The sequence below is a fragment of the Haliaeetus leucocephalus genome, unplaced genomic scaffold (assembly GCF_000737465.1).
Source record: "Haliaeetus leucocephalus isolate CR32 unplaced genomic scaffold, Haliaeetus_leucocephalus-4.0 Scaffold924, whole genome shotgun sequence".
Lineage (NCBI taxonomy): Eukaryota > Metazoa > Chordata > Aves > Accipitriformes > Accipitridae > Haliaeetus > Haliaeetus leucocephalus.
In genome coordinates, this window is record NW_010973360.1 from 1,533,077 (window position 1) to 1,554,263 (window position 21,187).

General features: G+C 43.3%; 1 protein-coding gene across 2 annotated transcripts; it reads left to right on the forward strand.

The window, feature by feature from the left end:
- The first annotated feature begins 631 nt into the window (after window positions 1-631).
- Window positions 632-9,789, forward strand: PCDH18 (protocadherin 18). 2 transcript variants are annotated; one of them, XM_010583624.1, is made up of 4 exons: window positions 632-3,139; window positions 4,078-4,166; window positions 4,302-4,465; window positions 8,773-9,789. In XM_010583624.1, exons 1-4 carry the CDS (start codon window positions 632-634, stop codon window positions 9,459-9,461), a joined length of 3,450 nt encoding a protein of 1,149 aa, XP_010581926.1. In that variant the 3' UTR covers window positions 9,462-9,789. The 2 variants fall into 2 exon arrangements, with proteins under 2 accessions (XP_010581926.1, XP_010581927.1); XM_010583625.1 differs by having other exon boundaries at window positions 4,081-4,166.
- The last annotated feature ends 11,398 nt before the right edge of the window (window positions 9,790-21,187 follow it).

Here is a 21,187-nt window from a genome sequence, read left to right on the forward strand (position 1 = left end):
TCCCCGCCCCTTCCCACTCCCCCTCCCCGGCGTGGAGGGGCTGCGGGGCGGCCGCGCTTGTCCCCCGGTGGGTCGGCGGGCTGATTGGCTGGCCGGGACTCAGCACATGCCGGGGAAAAAAAAAAAAAAAAAGAGAGGAAAAAAAAAAAAGCCGGGAAAAAAAAAAAAAAAGCTTTGTCTGGGGAGTTGGAGTGAAGTTGCGGAGGATTTTAGGCTGGAGCCGGCGAGCGAGGGTGTTTAGTCTGGCGGCGAGCGGGGGAGAGGGAAGGAGAGAGGAGCTCCGCCGGAGGAGAGGCTGCGGATCCCGCTGGCTTTTCCCGGCAGACCCTTGGATGCCGGCGGCTGGAGAGGAGCAGCAGCACCCTGCCCTGCCCCGTTTCGTCCTGGAAGAGGAGCGGGGAGTCAAATGAGGAAGCGTGGATTGCGTACGGATTGTAGCTGGATGTCCTGGCACGGTGTGTATCAAAAAAAAAAGCAAAGCAAACTTTTTCTGATCCGGTAAGATATTAATACTTGGCTGGCTAGGGGGAAAAAAAAAAAAGGCGTTTGCAAGTTTTGGAGGACCAGATGCGCGCTGGGTTTAAGGGACCGGAGGAAGTCGAAATAATTGCTTTTTAACTTGCTGGGAGAAATGAATTGCAAAAACTTACCGATGCACCGAGTCGGCAGTAAAATGCACTTTATATTCATTTTTGCACTGATGATAATATCTCTCAATAAGGCTGTGCTGGGCAAGAATTTGAAATACAGGATTTATGAGGAGCAGAGAGTTGGATCGGTAATTGCAAGACTGTCGGAGGACGTAGCTGATGTTTTATTAAAAATGCCTAACCCTTCCTCGGTTCGTTTTCGAGCCATGCAGAGGGGGAATTCTCCCTTGCTCGTAGTCCGTGAGGATAACGGAGAAATCAGCATAGGAGCTAAAATTGACCGGGAACAACTCTGCCAGAAAAACTTAAACTGCTCCATAGAGTTTGATGTGATCACTCTGCCCACGGAGCATCTGCAGCTTTTCCATGTTGAAGTTGAAGTGCTGGACATTAATGACAACTCTCCCCAGTTTTCCAGAGCTCTTATCCCTATCGAAATATCAGAGAGCGCAGCTGTAGGAACCCGGATCCCTTTGGACAGCGCTTTTGACCCAGATGTAGGGGACAACTCCCTTCACACTTACTCCCTTTCTGCAAATGATTTTTTCAGTATTGAGGTGAGAACCAGGACTGATGGTGCTAAGTATGCAGAGCTGATCGTGGTCAGGGAGCTGGACCGGGAGTTGAAGTCAAGTTACGAACTCCAACTCACCGCTTCAGATAAAGGGGTGCCTCAGAGGTCCGGATCATCCCTCCTGAAAATAAGCATTTCGGATTCCAATGACAACAGCCCCATTTTTGAGCAACAGTCGTATATAATCCAACTCCTAGAAAATTCACCGATTGGGACTTTGCTCATAGACCTCAATGCTACTGATCCAGATGAGGGCGCTAACGGTAAAGTCGTGTACTCTTTTAGTAGTCATGTGTCTGCCAAAATTATAGAGACTTTTAAGATAGATTCAGAGAAAGGACATCTGACCCTCCTGAAGCAAGTGGACTACGAAGTAACCAAGTCCTATGAAATTGATGCTCAGGCTCAGGATTTGGGGCCAAATTCTATTCCGGCACACTGCAAAATTATAATTAAAGTTGTGGACGTGAATGACAACAGACCCGAAATTAACTTAAACCTGATGTCCCCCGAGAAAGAAGAGATAGCTTACATTTCTGAAGGGTCACCCCTGGACACTTTTGTTGCCCTGGTCAGAGTGCAAGACAAGGATTCTGGCCTGAATGGAGAGATAGTTTGCAAGCTCCACGGACATGGCCACTTTAAACTTCAAAAGACTTACGAAAATAACTATTTAATCTTGACTAATGCCACTCTAGATAGGGAAAAGCGATCTGAATACAGCTTGACTGTAATAGCGGAGGACAAGGGAACGCCAAGCCTCTCCACAGTGAAACACTTTACTGTCCAAATCAGTGATGAAAATGACAACCCACCCCGCTTCCAGACAAACAGATATGAAGTTGTTATCTTGGAAAATAACTCTCCGGGAGCGTACATCACGTCAGTCACAGCCACAGACCCAGATCTAGGCGACAACGGGCAGGTGACCTACACTATTTTGGAGAGCTCTGTTTTGGGAAGTTCTATAACCACCTATGTGACCATCGACCCCTCCAACGGGGCGATCTATGCCCTGCGAACCTTTGATCATGAAGAAGTAAATCAAATCGCCTTTATGGTTCAAGCTCGGGATGGAGGGAGTCAGCAGCTCGTTAGCAATACCACGGTGGTACTAACCATCATCGACGAAAATGACAACCCTCCTGTCATCGTGGGGCCAGCGCTCCGCAACAGCACAGCAGAAATCTCAATCCCTAAAGATGCTGGAATCGGCTTTCTTGTCACCAGGATAAGGGCTACAGATAGAGACTCTGGTATGAACTCTGAACTCAGCTGCTCCATAGCAGCAGCTGACAAGGAAAACAGCATCTTTGTGATGGATCCCAAAACTTGTGACATCTCTATCAATGTGAGTGTCGAATCAGTTCCGGCAAAACAATGGGAGTTTTTTGTGATAGTCCAGGATAAAGGCAGTCCTCAGCTTAGTACTAAAGCACTTCTGAAATGTACCGTTTTTGAGTACGTTTATTCGTTTTCAAGCACGGAAGCAACTTTGGTAAGCCAACCCTCCCTAGACGTCTCCATGATCACGATTATATCCTTAGGATCAATATGTGCCGTGTTGTTGGTCATTATGGTTATCTTTGCTACAAGATGCAATCGAGAGAAAAAGGACACCAGGTCCTACAACTGTCGCGTGGCAGAATCCACCTACCAGCACCACCCAAAAAGACCCTCCAGACAGATCCACAAAGGGGACATTACATTAGTGCCAACGGTGAATGGCACTTTACCCATCAGATCTCACCATAGAGCTTCTCCGTCATCGTCTCCGACCCTGGAAAGGGGACAAATGAGCAGCCGGCAGAGCCACCACAGCCACCAATCGCTGAACAGCCTGGTGACAATCTCCTCTAACCACGTGCCCGAAAATTTCTCTCTGGAACTCACCCATGCCACTCCGGCTGTTGAGGTAAGGTCCATACCTCGTTTTGCACATCCCTTTGCTCACGCGTTCACTCGGGAGCATGGAGGTACTCTGCATGCACCCTGCGAGAGCAATGGGCAATCAGATCTATGCCCAATGAGAATGTGTTATGGATTTCCCTTTAGATGTCACAGCTTTGCAGTTTTACCCCAATACCAGTGGAATCCATTACCGTGGGGAACAGGATTAAATCTATTATTGATAGAATTACTTCTTGGTTCTTCCCTGTAAGGTCGAAACAATGGAGTGTAACATAGACAGTACTCTGCTCTGGTTTACTCCTCTTTCTTCCCTGCCTTCCCTTTCCCTCTGTATAGCTCAGTTTAAGAAAGAGTGCCCGAGTATTTGTGCAGAGAAACAATACAGGAAATTCTTTCACTACTGGGGATGGAGAACTAAAAGGTTAAATACTGACACAGTTTAAGTGCAGCTGTTGTAATATATGATCGTAGTATCTCAAACTTGGAGACTACCCATCCCAGTTTTTACTGCAAATGCCATGTAATGGCTTAAGTGAGAGCTGTGTCCTGGTAACTCTTTACACGCAGAGCAATGACATTTTATTTTGAATTAAAATCCTGGAATGGTAAAGGGTTGGTTCTAATCTATTAAAACAAAACTCCACCTCTGTTTAATTACTTATTTTACTTGTTAATGAATTAATTATTATGAGCTCAGAGGCTAATGAACAGCAGTGCACTTCCTCATGGTACAAGGTCCTCAGGTGTTTCCTGTGGCAGACACTATACTACAAAATAGTCTGTTGTACTGCATTATATATGTGCAGGAATTTGATTTAATTAAACTTTAAAGGAAATCAAACCAAACACCCAACAAACAAACCTGAGAAGTGAGTTAGTGGGTTTACAACTAGGTATTTGAGATTTCATTTCAAGGAATCAGTCTTTTCACCTTTTCTTTAGCAGGTTTCTCAGCTTCTCTCGATGCTTCACCAGGGCCAGTATCAACCAAGGCCAAGTTTTCGAGGAAACAAGTATTCCAGAAGCTACAGGTAAGGATCTGGACTGTTCTGCTACTTATGCCTGTATGTGTATCAGAAAATATAGACGTGGATGTTTAACCAAAAAGTGGAATATAACTTATGTGAGATAATTTAATTCCACCATCACCACAATTCTCTTCACAGATATGCCCTACAAGATATGGATAAATTCAGCTTGAAAGACAGTGGCCGGGGTGATAGTGAAGCTGGAGACAGTGATTATGATTTGGGGAGAGAGTCTCCAATTGACAGGCTTCTCGGGGAAGGATTCAGTGACCTTTTCCTTACAGATGGGAGGATTCCTGCAGGTAAGAGCACAATGGAAGCTGAACAGTTTATTTACAGTGCTGCCTGGCTGTCACTTTGATAAAGCTACTACTGAGAAAGCAAAAATTCTTTAGCTTTCAAGCCCTGTGTTTCCTTCCTTTTTACTCTGCCTCATGATAAATATTGAGCTGAAGCCTTCACATATCTAGTAAAATGAAGCCTCAGACACAACTGAAAATGTGCCCAGAGCAATGCCTACTTTTTTCTGTTGTTCACATTGTCTTCAGCTGGCTCCAAATTCCCCCCAAAAGCACGATCTGCTGCCTGTCCTTAGACTTTTAATGACTGGGTGGATGTTTTTGCAAAGCCAGGCAGTTGTGGTTTGTTAAAAATACACTGCACTATAATTTGGGAGATACATTTTCCACAGTGGGTTTGATTCATACGATACAAACTTCTACCATTCAGAAATGGGTTCTGAAAGTGGTTTAGAAATATGGATGGAGAAGAAAGAAAAGTGTATTTTTTTCCCACTGAAAAATGAACTTGAGTGGCAAGGGAAGGGTCTAAATATGTCCCAGCCTTTAAATCTTGCAACCTTAATTTCTAGAAGAAAATGCTTAAGAGGTACAATTCTGGGGCAGAGGGCAGAAAAGAAAAAAGCTAGAAAAGGGTGAGTGAAAGTAAGATAAACACACACGTACATATTCACGGGTATGAAGTACAGCTTTTAAATTTATGCCCAGTTACAAGTTGAATAAAAGAGGCCATGGGAAATCAGGCTAAGTAGAGATATGAGAATTTTGTAATTACTTTAATAATTATACAGCCACTGGTTGTAACCTAGATCTCGTACGTATTTCAGGTCGTATGTAGTTTTCTCTCTATAACCGACAGGGCCGGATAATTTCAGTAGGGTTCACTGAACCAAGACTGTAAACTTGAGAAGTTACTTAGTAAAGTCACTTTATACATAGGGGCACGTTGCTTTGTGGGGTGGTGCAGCACGTATTCCCTCCTAAAGTGACCCCCACATATTGCCCAGGGCTGGAGGAGAGGAGCTGCAGTGCTGCAGCTCCTTCCCTCTGCTGCCAGGGATAACACCAGTGAGGGGAATTGTACCTGACCTTGGGGTGTTTTACCCTGACAAATATACTGTTAGGCTAGGCCAGAGTAAACCCCCAAAGCTTAATTTGTTCTTCTACATTTTAACTTTAAAAATTTCTTTGTATATTTTGCTCCAGACTGGGTCTTGTATCACCTCCCCAGGCACTCACCTACCTCCTCAACTCAGTCTTACGTACCCAACGTTTCAAAACCAGAGACCTTGAAAAGCTGCTGTTTTTTTCAGAATCGTTAACCGAAATCTGGAGTCCTAATATATTTTTTATCCTCATCGCCCCCAGCTCCTACTACTTACTCCTCTGCCAGCTAGCACGAGGCCTGTCTCATTCTCTCGTACGGTTAGCAAGGAGGCAGGGAGGGATCTGCTGGAGCTCTCAGTTGCCAGGGGAACTTCCAAGTGCAATGGTGTTTGCACTGGCATGCGGCCCCGCTTCTGCCAAGGAAGAGCTGTCTCCTTCCCGGTGGGCAGCTGGGGGCTGCCAGCAGGCGGGAGCGGTTGCCCTCTTGGCTAGCTGAAATGCGGATGACTCCTTTTCAGCTCTTGCAATTTGGTCTCTAAACAGGAAGCCAAAGGGTAGGATTTCCAAAAGTGCCCGGCTAATTGCATTCAAAGTAAGGAAAACTCCTGCTGAGTGCAGACGGAACTGGGTTGGGCTATCAAGACGGGCATTTAATCTCACCCAGACGTCCATCTGCTGCTACGCGTGGTCTTAATCTGCCAGATAAGTATGTTGAACCTGTTCAGATGAGACCTGAATTGATCTGCAATCCAAACAAATAGAAAGCAAAAGAAAAAAAACTTCCTGGAGGTTCCCTGTTCTCCATTTTGAAAGGTTTCTGCATTGCCAGTCTGGACACAGGCAAAATGCTGTGAGAAAGTCCTTTCAGTTTGTCCCTTTAAAGTGGAACTGGAAAGGAACGGACCCAGTCACTCAAAACTCCAAAAATGACATGATCAGAAAGTTCCATAACTGTCCTTGAAAGACTTGTTTCCTTTTCTCTCTCTCTCTTTTTAAACCTTCACCAATAAGCTTTAAGTCCTGGGAGGAAAAAAAAAAAAAAAAAAAAAAGCTGTTCTGCATCTGTTTTTTTTTAATTTATTTATTACTGATTTAAGGACAGACTGTGACACCATTCCATTTCCTTACATTCAGGAATGTCAAAATTTATTATTTTATACCAAAACCGACCCTGATAACATCAGTAACAAAACTCACAATAAGATAACCCTCACTACTAATGAAATGCTAGACCATTGAAAGTGTCTCATTAATTTACAGGAGTCTTCCTAATTAGAAGAGTAATCCTCACCTTCTGGGATGAGTTGAGAGCTGGTCCAAGCACCACGGGTCACTTAGATATCTTTTCGCCTTTCTAACTTTTAGGCATTTTCTGCAAAACAGCACACGTGCTTTTCATACATGGGAACAAAACACTTGAAGGTATTTCAGTCACTTGTATCAAAACTTCAGCCACTGATATTTTCTAGGTTTCTTTGTTTGAAGCTCACCGGATCAGCAGGCCATTTGCAATAGCTTGCGCAATATCCAGCCTGCAGCCTGAACCTGTATTCTTGAAGAAATTCATACTCTCACATGTAAGACACAGAGAAAGTTTATACTCAAAGGAATGGAAAGGGCATTAGGAAAGCAAACAATATGGTAGGCTGTGTAAAGCGCAGAGATAAATAACGCTGACAGTGTGAAAGTAGGACTTTATCAATCACTGGTATGTCCTAAGCTCAAATACTCTGTTCAGTTCTGCTTACACCACTGCAAAAAAGATTTTTTGATAAACTGAGTGGATCCAGAGCCAGATGGGAAATGTGATGGGAAAGTGAGGAAATCTTACAGGGCATGACTGCAAGCATTTCTGGTGTATCCAATCTGTAAAAAGAGAAAGAAAAAGAAACTCCCTTCTGTGTGGGCTAATCTAACCATTAATTGACAGAGAATTAGGGCAAAAGCTCTTACAGTCAAAATATGCAGAATGCAAAGAGTCTGGCATTTCTGAAAACTTTCTTTTGCACTATGTGACTCAAATTCAAGGCAGTGGCCCCTGCAGCACCTAGGTCTTTTCCAGCAGGTCTGCCAAGCACCCAGGCAGCACCCAGGCTGAGCCGAGGCTTCGTGTCCTACAGAGTGGGTTCCCTTTGGAGAGGAAAATTTGGCCTCTCTCCTGGCACATCCCTCTTTGCAGGTCCCTCAAATAGGACTTTGCCTGCCTCTGCTTCCAGGGACCTTTCCCAGGCCTCTGCAGCGGGAGAGGTGTTTGCAGAGGACTCTTGCAGTGCCCCTCTGTGAGCCAGTTCAGACCAGCGTAGCTCCCAGGGATGCAGTTATTTGCCCCATCACATTGCTTCTCCCTGAGAGACACCACTAAAACCAAGCAGCTGAAAGAGCAGCTCTGTTGTCTTCTGCTCTTCAGCCCTCCTGGCTGGCCTGTGTGCCCACCCTGTGGGTTAGAGCCCCCCTTGTGCCAACGCCTGAGCCAGCATGGTACAGTAACCTGAGCTACAGAGCTTCAAATACACTTCAGAGTAACTCCAGTATAAACACCGGAGTCACATGAGGTGTGACTTAAGCCCTAGGTATTCTGATACTGGATTAAAATTTAACTGATTCAGTTAAAGAAGTAACGTGGCAGTGGATCACCTCATATTCAACATACACCTCATTGTCAGATCAAAAGGAGGTGTGCTAATGAAGAGGGAGATCCCTCTGCACTTTATTGTTCTTTCTTCTTTATTTCCCCTGTCCATTTATTCCCACTTTATTCCTCTGATATGCTTCTCTAATTGCACGTGGAAGACTTCACTAAACCTTAAGTAAATGCTTGGAGGTTGAAACACCTTCATTTTTTTTTAGTTTTTGGTTTTTTTTTACTGAAACAGCACTGTACAAAGGGAACAAATGGTTTTAAGTCACAAGTCCTTGTTTTCCACCTGGATTTACGTGTTTATCTTCAGCCCTAGTTAAGAGATCGCATTACTGTCTTACGTGTTCTGCATTTATTGTTCTCATTTTCTGAGACCATTTGGAAACGGAAGTACATTTAGATCCAGACCATTTGTATTTGCTACCTTTCTGCGCACAGAAAGTGAACCCCAACACCAGATTTTGAACGTCTTTGGAGAAGTTCAGTCCTTGCGTTAGTCCCTGCCAATGTAAGTGCTATCTGCAACAGGAGGGGGATGCTCACTCTCCTCTTCTCTCTCTTGCAGCGATGCGGCTGTGCACGGAGGAGTGCAGGGTTCTGGGGCACTCCGACCAGTGCTGGATGCCACCGTTGCCCTCTCCCTCCTCCGATTACAGAAGTAACATGTTCATCCCTGGGGAGGAGTTCCAGTCGCCCCAGCAGCAGCTGCAGCTGCAGCAGCAGCAGCAGCCGCCGCCGCAGCAGGGCCTCGAAGAAGATCCACAGCCTGCTGACGCCAGCGAGAAGAAGAAGAGCTTCTCGACGTTTGGTAAAGACTGCCAGAGCGAGGAGGAGTCAGGGGACACCTGTACCTCCTCTCTCCTCTCTGAAATGAGCAGCGTCTTCCAGCGCTTGCTGCCTCCCTCGCTGGATGCCTACACGGAGTGCAATGACATGGATCGCTCCAACTCGTTGGAGCGCAGGAAGGGACATTTGCCAGCCAAGACTGTAAATTATCCACAGGGGGTGGCAGCCTGGGCAGCCAGCACACATTTCCAAAATCCTGCCAACAACGGGCCCGCTCTGGGGACTCACTCGAGCGCGCAGCCTTCCTCTAAATGGCTGCCAGCCATGGAGGAGATCCCAGAGAATTACGAAGAAGATGATTTTGACAACGTGCTCAACCACCTCAGTGATGGTAAACATGAACTCATGGATGCCAGTGAGCTGGTGGCAGAAATTAACAAGCTGCTGCAAGATGTCCGGCAGAACTAATTGTTTCAAAAGCCTATTTTTCCATATTTATGGAAAACTTGAAGGGAGAAAAAAAAAAAAAAGAACAAAAAACAGACTGAGAAGAACTGGCATTGCCAACTAGTTGCATTTATCATAAATGTGTCTGTGTATGTTGAATATTAAAATACTGTATTTTCATATGTACACAATGCAAGTGTGATTATCTTTATCTGTATTTTAAAAATACATTTGTACCTTATATTTATGTGTAATTTAACAAATAAATTTTATTTTTGTACACCCACAGCAAGCATGTTTTCCTAAATGTATATAGATGGTAGCACCCTTGTCAAACTTCCAGCATTCTTGCCACACAGGCATGTTTGGGGAAAAAAAAAAAAAAAAAAAAAAAAAGGGGGGGAAATTTCTTTCCCTTATTATTTCTTTTAAGTCTCAAATGTTAGAAATACGAATTCAAACCACTGAAAAGTTATGCAAACGTTGATTTCAATAAATGATCCAACACCTTGTTGCAATGCTTCATTCTTATAATAAAGAGTTGTCAACTCCCATGAAACCCAAAATGTCCTTTTTATTTTGATTCTTTTGGTCTACAGAGTCATTTCCCCATCTACCTAAGGGATTATTGCAGGCTGGGGTCTTCCTTTCTTTTACAAGTAAGAGTTTTCCCAAGTGAACAAATCATGGAATTCAGTGATGGGACTTCCAATGTTATCTCTGCAAAAAAAGGTAAATTTGTTCTGCTGTTGTTACGCTGCAAAGCCAGTTGAAGTGAGCGGTGTATACTTGAAAGACAGCAATAAAATCAGCTTTCCTGACCTCAAGCTGAATTCTCAATTTATGTAAATACAAAATTGCAATTGACTGCTTTACCCTTGTGAATGACATCAAAATAAAAGGAATGTTGTGTCTCCCAGGAAAACAGCTGATGATAGCTATATTTTGCCTCTGCTGTAAGCGTACCTATCTTGAATTTGCAAAATAGTACAGAAATACTTAAACTTCCTAGAAAAGAGCTATCCGGCAGGTACATTAGTTCTTGCTGAATTCCATCCTTCTGTAGTGGGGTTTCTCCCTGTACTGAAGCTAGCTCAAGGAAAACAGTAATTTATGCCGTGGTGCCATCACCACTGGGGGGGTGATATAGCTAATTATTTCTCAGATGAAAGTCAGTGTGTTCCCTTAAGTTCCTTTTTTTCAAAAACATTTTTGCTTAGCCTATCATACACAGGGAGATTTTTGTAATAGTAAAGAAACTGATTTTACAGTTGAAAAATATGGGTGGGTTCTGGACTCATGCTCATTTCAGGAGAGTGTAAGTTACTAAGACATGGCTGGAAAACCTGGTATTTTGGGCTTTCATTCAGAGCTGCAGATGCATATTTTTTATAGGGTATATTTTTTATCAGAAGTGTGAAAAACTGTTGAAATAATCCAAGTGAACCTGGGTATTAAAACTGGCACATACCTTTATTCTGGAGAATTGCACTTGTAAAGTGCCCTATAGGGTATTTTTTAATGGTAGATATAGAAAAATCCTGTTTAATGTTACCTAAAAAAGCCAGAATTTTGTTGCGTGCATAAGCTTTATTTGTTTGGTCTGTGTGTAAAGGAAACTTTAATCTCATTATTGGTTTCAGAGTGCTGTAGATGTGACATTTGTAGACGTGTAGACATTTGTTGACACCTGAATAATGGAGAGTTTCTCAACTTGATTACACTTCAGGAGTTCATGAGTATAGCTATGCTGGTTAGAAATACCAGGACCTCAGTTTTCTAACCAAGTATCCATATTGGCATATGAAACTATCAAGGTGTCATTTTGTTGATATGACTTAACGCGTTTAAGGGAACTGGCTTACCAGCATTGGTACAAGGAGATCCTCTGGCAATGGAGGCTCTGTTTCTGTTTTGGAGAGTTGTTAGAGCACCTTTGAATGCCAACGAAACCTCAGTCTCATTGAGGCTAATGTCTGTTACTGAAAGGAAGAAGTCATAACGTCTCATTTATCAAATATTTGAAAACCTCTTCCCTGTTTTTCCCCCGGCCTTCCCACTAATAGGCCTTAAAGGCCCCAGCCAGCCTCACCTGGGTCCCACCCTTCCACTCCCCCCCACCCCAAGGGCTCCAGAGCTCATTTAAGCTCAGCCTGGGGCATTCAGCTGTTGTGTGAGTGTTGGTCCCTGCCCTTGCTTCGTGGATGGACCCGGGACTTGCTTTATAGCAGCCTCTCCAACCCCAGATCCCGCTGCTGCTGGCAGGAGTCCTCGGATAGACCCTCACCCCCGTTTGTCCCCTTGCCGTATTGGGGCCTGCCAATGGATCCCATTCTGGCTCAGCCTGCTGCATTCAGGTACCATAGGACGGCATTTTGTCAGGGAGGGTACTGCCTGTGGTGGGACTGCTCGCGGCTCCTGGCCTCTCTCTCGCTCCCCTCCACGGAGCAGCCCTGCTCTTGGTGCTCCCTGACAGTGTCTCATGCCCCACGTTCATCCCAAGTCTTGCCTCTTTATCAGCAAAGTCAGGTTGACTCTGAAACCGCTCTAGATGCTGTAGCAGTCCTACCGAGGCCTGAAGTTCATGAGGGCATGGCTTCCTCCTCAGCTAAGTTGTTTCTGCCTCGCCTCAACTCCCCCACCCCAGTTTCCCTCTTCATCAGTATCCAGTTTTAGTCCTGCTTTCCAAGCTCCCTCACCCCCACCTCGTTCTCTTTCCCTCTCGGTTCTCTAACTCTGCTTCCCTTAAGTCAGTCTTCCCCATGTTCTAACCCTGCGCAGCTGTACTCCCATGTTTACAAAGTACGTGGTGTCCCAATAACATTGCCCATGGCTGAAATTCCCAGTTTCTACGTCTTCAGCTGGGTCTAGTTAATGCATTCCTCAAATATTCTCTTGCCCTATTTTTTCATGTGTAATTGTAAGCTCCACTGGATTCCTGAGTTCCCCCACGCTCAATGCCTTTTATTGGGTGACTGTACTGGGTGGCAAGGGCTGATGTGCCCGGCTGCACCTCCCTGGCGCTGGCTTTGCACAGGAGTGGAACGGGACAGGGAGGCTCAGGCAGAGCAAGTCCCAAGGCAAAACTCATGCCTGCTTAGGAAATCACTGGTTATTTGATTCCAGCCTGGGCAGATGTGGTGCATGAGGTGTACGGGGCGGGGGGGGACTGGCGGTTGTGTTAAAAGTGTGTGAAGATGGTAGTTTGACAATAGCTATTAAACTTGGAAGTTATTTTAGTTTCCTATTGACGTGGGTAGCACATTGCTGTTACGAAATCAGCAGCTGAGGATGAAACTCTCCTTCAAGCGGTGTAGATTCCTCCTTCGTAAATTAATGCAGATAGATATTGCTTCCCATTTCTAGAAGAGGAAACGTTAGACCTTCAGGCTCAGACTGGTTTGCACTGTCTACAGACTTGCAGGGCAGCCTGATAAGCTCCATTTTCACAGTCACATCATCCACTAAGGATTACCAACCTGTTTTAAATTTAAAATCCTTAAATCAGTTTATGCCCACTGGCCCATGTCACATGGATAGTCTCAATGATTTAAAGAGCCATTGTTTGCAGAGGGGGCTTTCTAGCAAAAATGGATTGCAATGAATTTCTCTGGTAGCGCTAGGCATCCAAATATCATCAAATACGTAAGGTTTTCCTAGAGGGGATTTCTGTACCAACACACAGTAATAGTATTTGGTATGTGCATTGCTGCAAGAGTCTTATCATGTAAAGAGACCAGTTATAAGACCAGTCTCCAGGAGCAAAAATGTTTACTTAGATTATATCTGAAATGCATTGGAGTTTGAGCTGCATTTATTACAGATAGGGAGCTTGCTAAAAGATCTGTAGATTGTGGTAAATGAGGGAAAAAATCTCTCTTAATCCTACTCAGTTTAGAGTCCCTCTTTTTCTCAGGCTTCCCTTATAAATGAGAGAAATATGTATATGTGTGTATACACATATATAAAGACCCTAGCACCAAATCTCTTCTATGTCAAGAACAGGGAAAACTGATATTACACAGATTTAAAAAAAAAAAAAAAAAAATCTGGATTTGCTATTTTTTGACAACTAATAGAGGGTTAGGAGTTGATGATGTGTTTTAAGCACCAAACATGAGCATGATTATTCTGTCTAGAGCACTAGGTTGCTAGCACTTCTATAAATGCTTGGCACAGTTTTATCCTTGAAGCCAAAAAGTTTTGCTCTTTGGTATCATAATGACAGAAAAGGTCATGAAAGTCAGCAAATATTAATTACCAAAATACTGGTTATTACTAGGTGCTGGTGGTTCTGTCATTGCTACCATAGATGAAATTAGTAAGACTTTTGAACAAATACAAACACACAAAGCTTCATTAATGGATGCTCAACTACTATTTTTCTCCAGACTCCATGTATGTTTTCCTTTTTAGTCACTTCTGAAATGGATAAACCCCCAAATGTACTGAAATAATGATCAGAGATAGTGGGTTGTTTGACCACTTATTTAATTTGTGTTTAAAATATTTCTGTAACCACTGCATTGCACTTTACTATTTGGTGTCCATTAGGATAAACACATTGAGAGGATGTGGAGGATGTGGCTGTCAATAATGCCTTTGTTGCATTCTACACCCTGGTCGGGTTTATAATTACTTGGTTTAAGAACAACAATAGAAAGCAAACAAAAGCTACCACAAAATATTTAACCTTTACGGTTTCCTATCTCTTTTTAATGAAAAATTGAAATTCATAGAAAATGCCAGGAAATTTAATTTCCTCCTCTTCTCTGCAACCTGCAGAGAATGTCCGATGCTTCCAAAGATTAGAAGACTTGAAAACCTTGATTGTCAGCTGCATATATGAAACATAAAGTTGCCATAGTGCAGCAGCTAGACTAGGATAAGCAGCCAAAGTTTGCCTGCAAGCTGTAAGAAGAAAAAAAAAAAAAAGCTGGATTTGTGAAGAAAATCTTATGTTTAAACTTTGTCAGGAAGGACAACATGTGGAGTTTGGTCTAAGTTGCTTTAAAGAACAAATTCAAAAAGAGCTCTCTCTCGTTTAATTAGCACTAGGTTAACATACTACCTAAATTGAGATCCCTAGGAGACTAGAGTATACATATATTTTCTTTCAACAATGCAGACTGTTACAGAAAGGAGTGAAATTGTGCCTGAAAGAGTAGCCCAGGGTCAGACTCTGTCTGCACATAAAAGTTGTCCTGCAACATATTCTGTAATGCAGTTTATAAAAGTAAAAAAGGGAAGTGATAATATTGTAACTTCAATCAATAAAAAAATATTCATAATTAGCAACCCTGTTGCACTTTACATCCTTGGAGCTGTAGAACCATAAATGACTGCACACTTGAGAAAAAAAAAAGTATTCTGGGATCATTTAACTCACTACTGAAAAAAAGCCTCTCTGAAGAGACGCACAGGAACCGTTTAAACCATACTGCAAAAACTATTTACAACAGAATTGGTAAATAATACCTTGTTTAATTAAAACTCAAGGGACACTCTGACAGAAATGGGTAACAACCTAACCTAAGCTGAAATTTGACCAGTGCACACATTCTCCCACCACTTACCCAAATAGCACTGTGGGAAATACAGTGAGAAAAGACCATGCAGACTGTTTTACAGCTTACATGAAGCATTTAAAGTATCACCATGCATCTAGTTTCATTGCATGACTTTGGTTTAGTACCAATTCAAGAGAAGAAAGCACTATGTAATGAATCAACAGCACCCCTTATACATAACCTAGATATCTCTTGAAGGACTTTTATCCTTGTAATGACCACATACAACGAATACCAGGTAAACTTCAGAAGTTTACAAAGTCACAGAAGAAAGCTGCGTGACTCGAGTGAGACTTCTCTTTACCTATTTGTGAAGCAAAATATTTTTAAGCATACTAGGGTTTAGAGCTACAAAGTTTCTTAAGTCACTGTAAATTCATCTAGCATAATTTTTATCATCTAAATCCTAAATGTAGAATCTCAAAACATGGATGTCTACTTGTTGATTGATTTTATGTCTATGACTTGTAGCATTGCCAATGACTCTTGACATATACATGATTGACTTTAAATGTTCCCACATAAACACTACATTAAATTCTCTAGATATGGAAAATATCTGTGCCGGGTCACACCAAAGTCTGTCAATGATGGGGAGGCAAGCAATCCATTGCCTAACTCATTTCAGGGCCTCAGTGCTGTGGAGGTTTGCCTATCTGAACACACACGCAAGGCCGGACTCCAGAGAAAATACAAAAATACAGGAAGAGGAAAAAGGGGGCTGCACGCTGCGACAGGCACTGAAAAGCAATTGTCTGCCCTTCCAGGCGGTCACCCCTCAACTCTCATTTGTTCTCTTTCTCTCTGTGGCTCAAAATATGTGTTTTAAATGTTAAACAAAGACAGCAGCTTCAATGGTAAAAATTGAAATTGTATGGTGGGCTAGTGGTTTGGACAAGAAGTTGAAGGTCCCTGGGAAGAGAAAGAGATTTGTCGCTGGGGTTTCTCATAGCTCTGGTAATGATAAAAGTACCCACTATACTTTCATATACTTTTATTGTGTGAGGAAGAATTGTCATAAGCTCTTGTCCTGAAGATAGGTTTGCTCACGGTGGGGTTTTATTTTTAAAAAAACTTTTAGCTTTAACTATTTATTTATTTTAAACTTTTAGCTTTAATCCGAGTCCAGTGTGCTGCTCTTCCATCTTCTCCCTCCCTCCCTCCCTCCTGGGCACTCTTGCCTGTGCTCTTTGCTGCCACTGTTGCTTGAACAAAGATAGTGTGGAACAGCTCAAAGAGTCGATCTGGCTGAAAATTAATGGCTTTCTCAGGATGACATGCATAGTGCTGCAGGGGTGGGTCCCGAGTATAGCGTAGCCTGGGCTTTGGTTGGCGTCGGTTGCTACAGACCTGTGCTCTCGGTCACCGGTGAAGATGCAACTGTTGTAGTTTGAGCATTGCTGAGAAAGCAGCTATGAGAGCGTGGAGAACAGGGTAGGCTGCAGGATCTGCGTTACACGCCAGCTGTTTGGGTGACTCCGAACTCAGGGCTTTAGGGCTGCTCTGCCCAGTACCACACAGCCTAACTGGTTCAGACGTGGCTATGGGTGGTGGTCTTTCTCTGTAGGCTGGAGCTTTAAGCCACGCTGCCATCATCTGCTTTTCTCACTGACTGTTTCAGGTGTGACATTCCCTGCCAAGTGCAAAGTTCTTCCCGTGTATTGCACAGAAAGCAGGTGAGTACATGTCCCCCTATGTTGAAAGGTACGTATGTTCTTGTGTGCATTTAGCCTTAAGTGGCTGTGAAAGCTAGTGTGAGAGAAAGCCTACTTCCTATTTGTTTAATTCAAATAATTCCTTCATTGTTTTGTCCCTTCCCTCATTGGTTGGGATACTAATACCCTTCATCTCATTGAAACGCTGAATGACGTTTTTTGGGGAAAAAAAATAAATAAACTAGCAGCAGGGAGTAAAGGGACTGGGAAGCCAATGCTGTCCCATGTGATCTAGGAGAGATCTCTGCACATAAAGTCCACAGGGCTTTTACAGCAAATATGGATGATGATAATTTTGAATTTTTATTGTGCTCAATTATTCTGTGCAAAATGGCATTTTTGAGTTGCAATATTTACCCACTTGGCAAGATTTGTTTCCAGCTGGTAAGGCAGTGTCCTAGGGTCATCATGGCGATCTTGAGTTGAAACCCTGAATTATGCCTTAAAAGGAAGTGTTCTTGCTGCTCTGTGTGGAAAAAGAAGCAGTCTCTCACATATGGTACTGTGGTTATAATAACTTGGCATAACTTAGTGTCTTTATCTTTTAAAAAGATAAGACTTCAGCAATGATTATATTTAGATTTCAGAAGGAGAATTCAGGCTATCCAATTACTATTATGTACAGAAAAAAATAGCTAAGACAAGGAAAATAAGCAAAGTCTAGATGAGAGAGGATTGTGTTTGTGTCTCCTTTTCACAGGCTCCAGCTGGTCTTGAAATAAAATGGTTGCTCTCTCTACACATAAACAGATTTGTTACATATTTAAAAGTGCATTGCTATAAAACATGGTTGAAATGGAAAGGGAGGCACGTGTGAGCCTGGTAATCAATTTTACATGTATGGGTGGATCACGAACAGACTCTTTCTGTATAATCCTGGATGAGGTAGTAAGAGAGGCTGATTGCTGATGCCCTGGAAAAAACTGATTGTAAGAACCTTGTGGTCTAATGAGCTGAAGGTACTGCCTGCGTGTGAGACAGTGTGTGGAAAAAATCCATTTCCAAATTAATATAGTACTGTGCAAGAAGAAAAGGAAAGGAATAGGTTAAAAAAACCCCACCAATTTTCTTGTTAATCAGGCCTGTGCTGCTTCAAGTAATGCCTATTATCCACAATATTTGCAAACTGACAGGTAACTTGGTTGGCGTTTATACAAATGATGACAAACAACCACAGCAGCTTAGTGCACCTCTGACAAAGAATGATGGACACTTTTTATTCAAATAAAATGAAAACATAAGCTTGGTAAATTGGCAGGCTTGAGACCACCTGGGCTTATTTTGACCCATCTGGCTTTCTTAAATTCTTACGATAATTAGGTCACCTAACTAAACGGAACAGGTTGATTTGTATCCAGACTAGAAAAATGTTTGTGGTGAAGTGATCTATTTATCATCTTTGCAAAATATCAGCGGGTAATATTAAAATCCTTATAGGTCCTCAGGTTTGGATTTTTGTTGTGTTTTGTGGAAGCTTATGTCTGACCTTACTCTATGGAGAGTCCTATAATTTAAACTTTTAAAATCTTTTGGAAAGATAATATAATTTGGGCATTACAGTTTCAGTGGTGCAATAGGTGAATGGTGTTTGCACTGCTGTAAGGAACCAAGTTATGCTATCACAGTCATGCCTTATGATCTTAAAAATCTGTGAAACAAAACCACAAGTGTAGATGTGTATGTTGAAGGGCAACCAAAATTAAGGTCTCTCCGACGGTTGTCATCTCACTTGCTGTAGCGCTTAGAGCAGCAAAGTATATGCTGCATATGTTTGAGTGCATAACTTCATATGGGAAATAGCAAAGAGGTTTATCATTGAAAATATTTGTAAACAACTGAAAACTCAGTGGCTTTCTGCCAGTGTGGGTGGACAGCAATAGTACGTTCTGATGCTCTGTATTGCTCAATACAGATTTATTCAGCATCTTTTACAAAAGTCTACAACAAAACACTCATAGAAAATATGCAACAGTTCAAGTTAAGTGTGCAGAGTGACAGTGAAGATTTGTCAGCATATGTAGTTCTGCATTTTTGCATGTATTAGAGTAGATTACCTCATTCCTTCATACTACCGGGAAACTGCTTTGTGGAAAAGGTACGCACATGTCATTAACTGCAATCTTAAAATACAAGATTTAGGCAAAAGAAAGCATGTATTAAAAATGTGTCAGAAAGGAGCCAACATGATTATCTGGCAATTAAACTAGAATGAAACTTCAAAAGTTAAAGTAGGAAGCATAGCCACTTGTATCCATGTAGACTTTACTCAGTTGTAAACTGGAAAAAAAAAAAAAAATCGTGTTCTTGTGAGTGACTGTGCTTGCTGTGGGGTTCTTAGATGGCTTATTTCTGAGAAGTATATAAATTCAAATATAAAATGAGAATCTGTAAGTGGAACACATTTAGTAATTTTTTGAGATTGAAATATAAACAGATACTGAAAGAGAAAACACATCCCTAAGTATTGGAGATACTACTCTTTCTGGGTTCGGCACAACCCAGTGTGGGCACATAGGCTTTACTAAAAGATCAAAGGTCAGATATTCTGGCAAAACAATTGTGTAGGTTTTTGAGTGTTTGTAGTTATTTCATCTTCTTACAACCTATCTTTGTGTTGTGGTTTAAGCCCAGCTGGTAACAAAACACCACAAAGCAGCTCTCACTCCTCCCCACCCCAGCCCTGGTGGGATGATGAGGAGAAAATATAAAGAAAAGCTCATGGGTCAAGACAAGGACAGGGAGGGATCAGTGACCAGTTATGGTCACATGCAAAAAAAAAAGACTCAGCTTGGGGAAAAACAAAATCAGTTTAATTTTCTACCAATCCAATCAAAACAAGGATAATGAGAAGTAAACCCAAACCTTAGAACAACTTCCCCCCACCCCTCCCTTCTTCCCAGGCACAGCTTCACTCCCAGATTCTCTACTTAACCCCCTTGAGCGGCACAGGGGGATGGGGAATGGGGGTTGGGGTCAGTTCGTCACACGTTGTCTCTGCCGCTCCTTCCTCCTCAGGGGCAGGACTCCTTACTCTTCCCCTGCTCCAGCCTGGGGTCCTTCCCACGGGCTACAGCTCTTCATGAACTTTTCCGGCGTGGGTCCTTTCTGTGGGCTGCAGTCCCTCAGGCACAGACTGCTCCAGCACAGGCTTTCTCATGGAGTCCTGGCCATCTTGGGGGGCATCCCCCTGCTCCGGCGTGGGCTCCTCTCTCCTGCTCCCCTGCTCTCCTCCATGGGCTGCGGGGGGACAGCCTGCCACCTCACCACGGGCTGCCGGGGCATCCCCTCCTTCCCTGCCCCTCCTCCCCTCCTTCTGCACTGACCTCAGTATCTGCAGAGCTGTTCCTCTTGCATTCCAATCCCCCTACTCACTGCAGGTTTCCCTTTTAAAATCTGTTCTCCCAGAGGCGCTACCACCATCGCTGATGGGCTCAGCCTTGGCCAGAGGCGGGTCCAACTTGGAGCCGGGGGAGCTTCTAGCAGCTTCTCACAGGAGCCACACCTGCAGCACCTCCCCTGCTACCAAAACCCACCACACTTTGCCAAGACTAAAAGAACTTCTGAATGACTGCTGTGTTAAGAGTAAGTTTGTAATAGTAGTGCTTCATTGAAAATGAAACTGCAGTAGAATGGCAAATCATGTATCATCAGTACTTTAACTGATGATAACTTTATTTAGCATGTGAAAGGACAAGAATAGATACTATTTCCCTGAAACTCAAGGGAAGTGTCCCAAAAGGCACTGTTATTATTTTAACTTTTTTTAAAACTGAGCGAATAGAAAAATACTTATTCTCCTTTACTTCCTATGCTGCTTCTTATCCCAGACTTCCAAGGGAAAAGGAAAGGTAGGGGAAAGACCTGGACAGTTCTTGGAGAGTAACAGTGCTCTGCCCTAACTGTGCTCCAGGGTTTAAGTACCTCAGAGAAGGTACTGAGCCTGTTTGGGGACACTTAGCTGGAAGTCAGATGCCTTCCTGGATAAATCCTCTGGGTCGGGCGCTGTGCTGGACCTAGTGATTTGTGACTGGTAAATCTTGTCAGGTGTCTGTTGCCTTACTGGGTATGATTCAGCTGAGGCTGATGAGAACTGGGGTAGACTCTGTAAATGCAAAGCTGATTCATGGAGCCCAGCGGTTCCAGCACAGTCTGTTTAAAACTTGGCTGAGGCCTGAAAAGGCTGGATGTCCGTCAGCACTAGCAAGAGGAGTCTGAACAAATTTGGTGCCTCGTTCCAAGGACTGTTGGCTGCATGGGTGGCAGCCAAACATATGGTGACTCCTCGGGCTGGCGGGACGAGAGCGGCTGGCTCTGCCAGCTCCTCCTCCCGCTGATGCGGTGAGCCTCTGGAGAAGGTTTGTGCACGCTCTCTCATTTTCTCTCTGCTTGTTGGACCGGTGTCCAAAAAGACTCATACCCTCTTTATGCCCTGGCGCTCTGACTGAGCTGGCCAGGTAGCAAA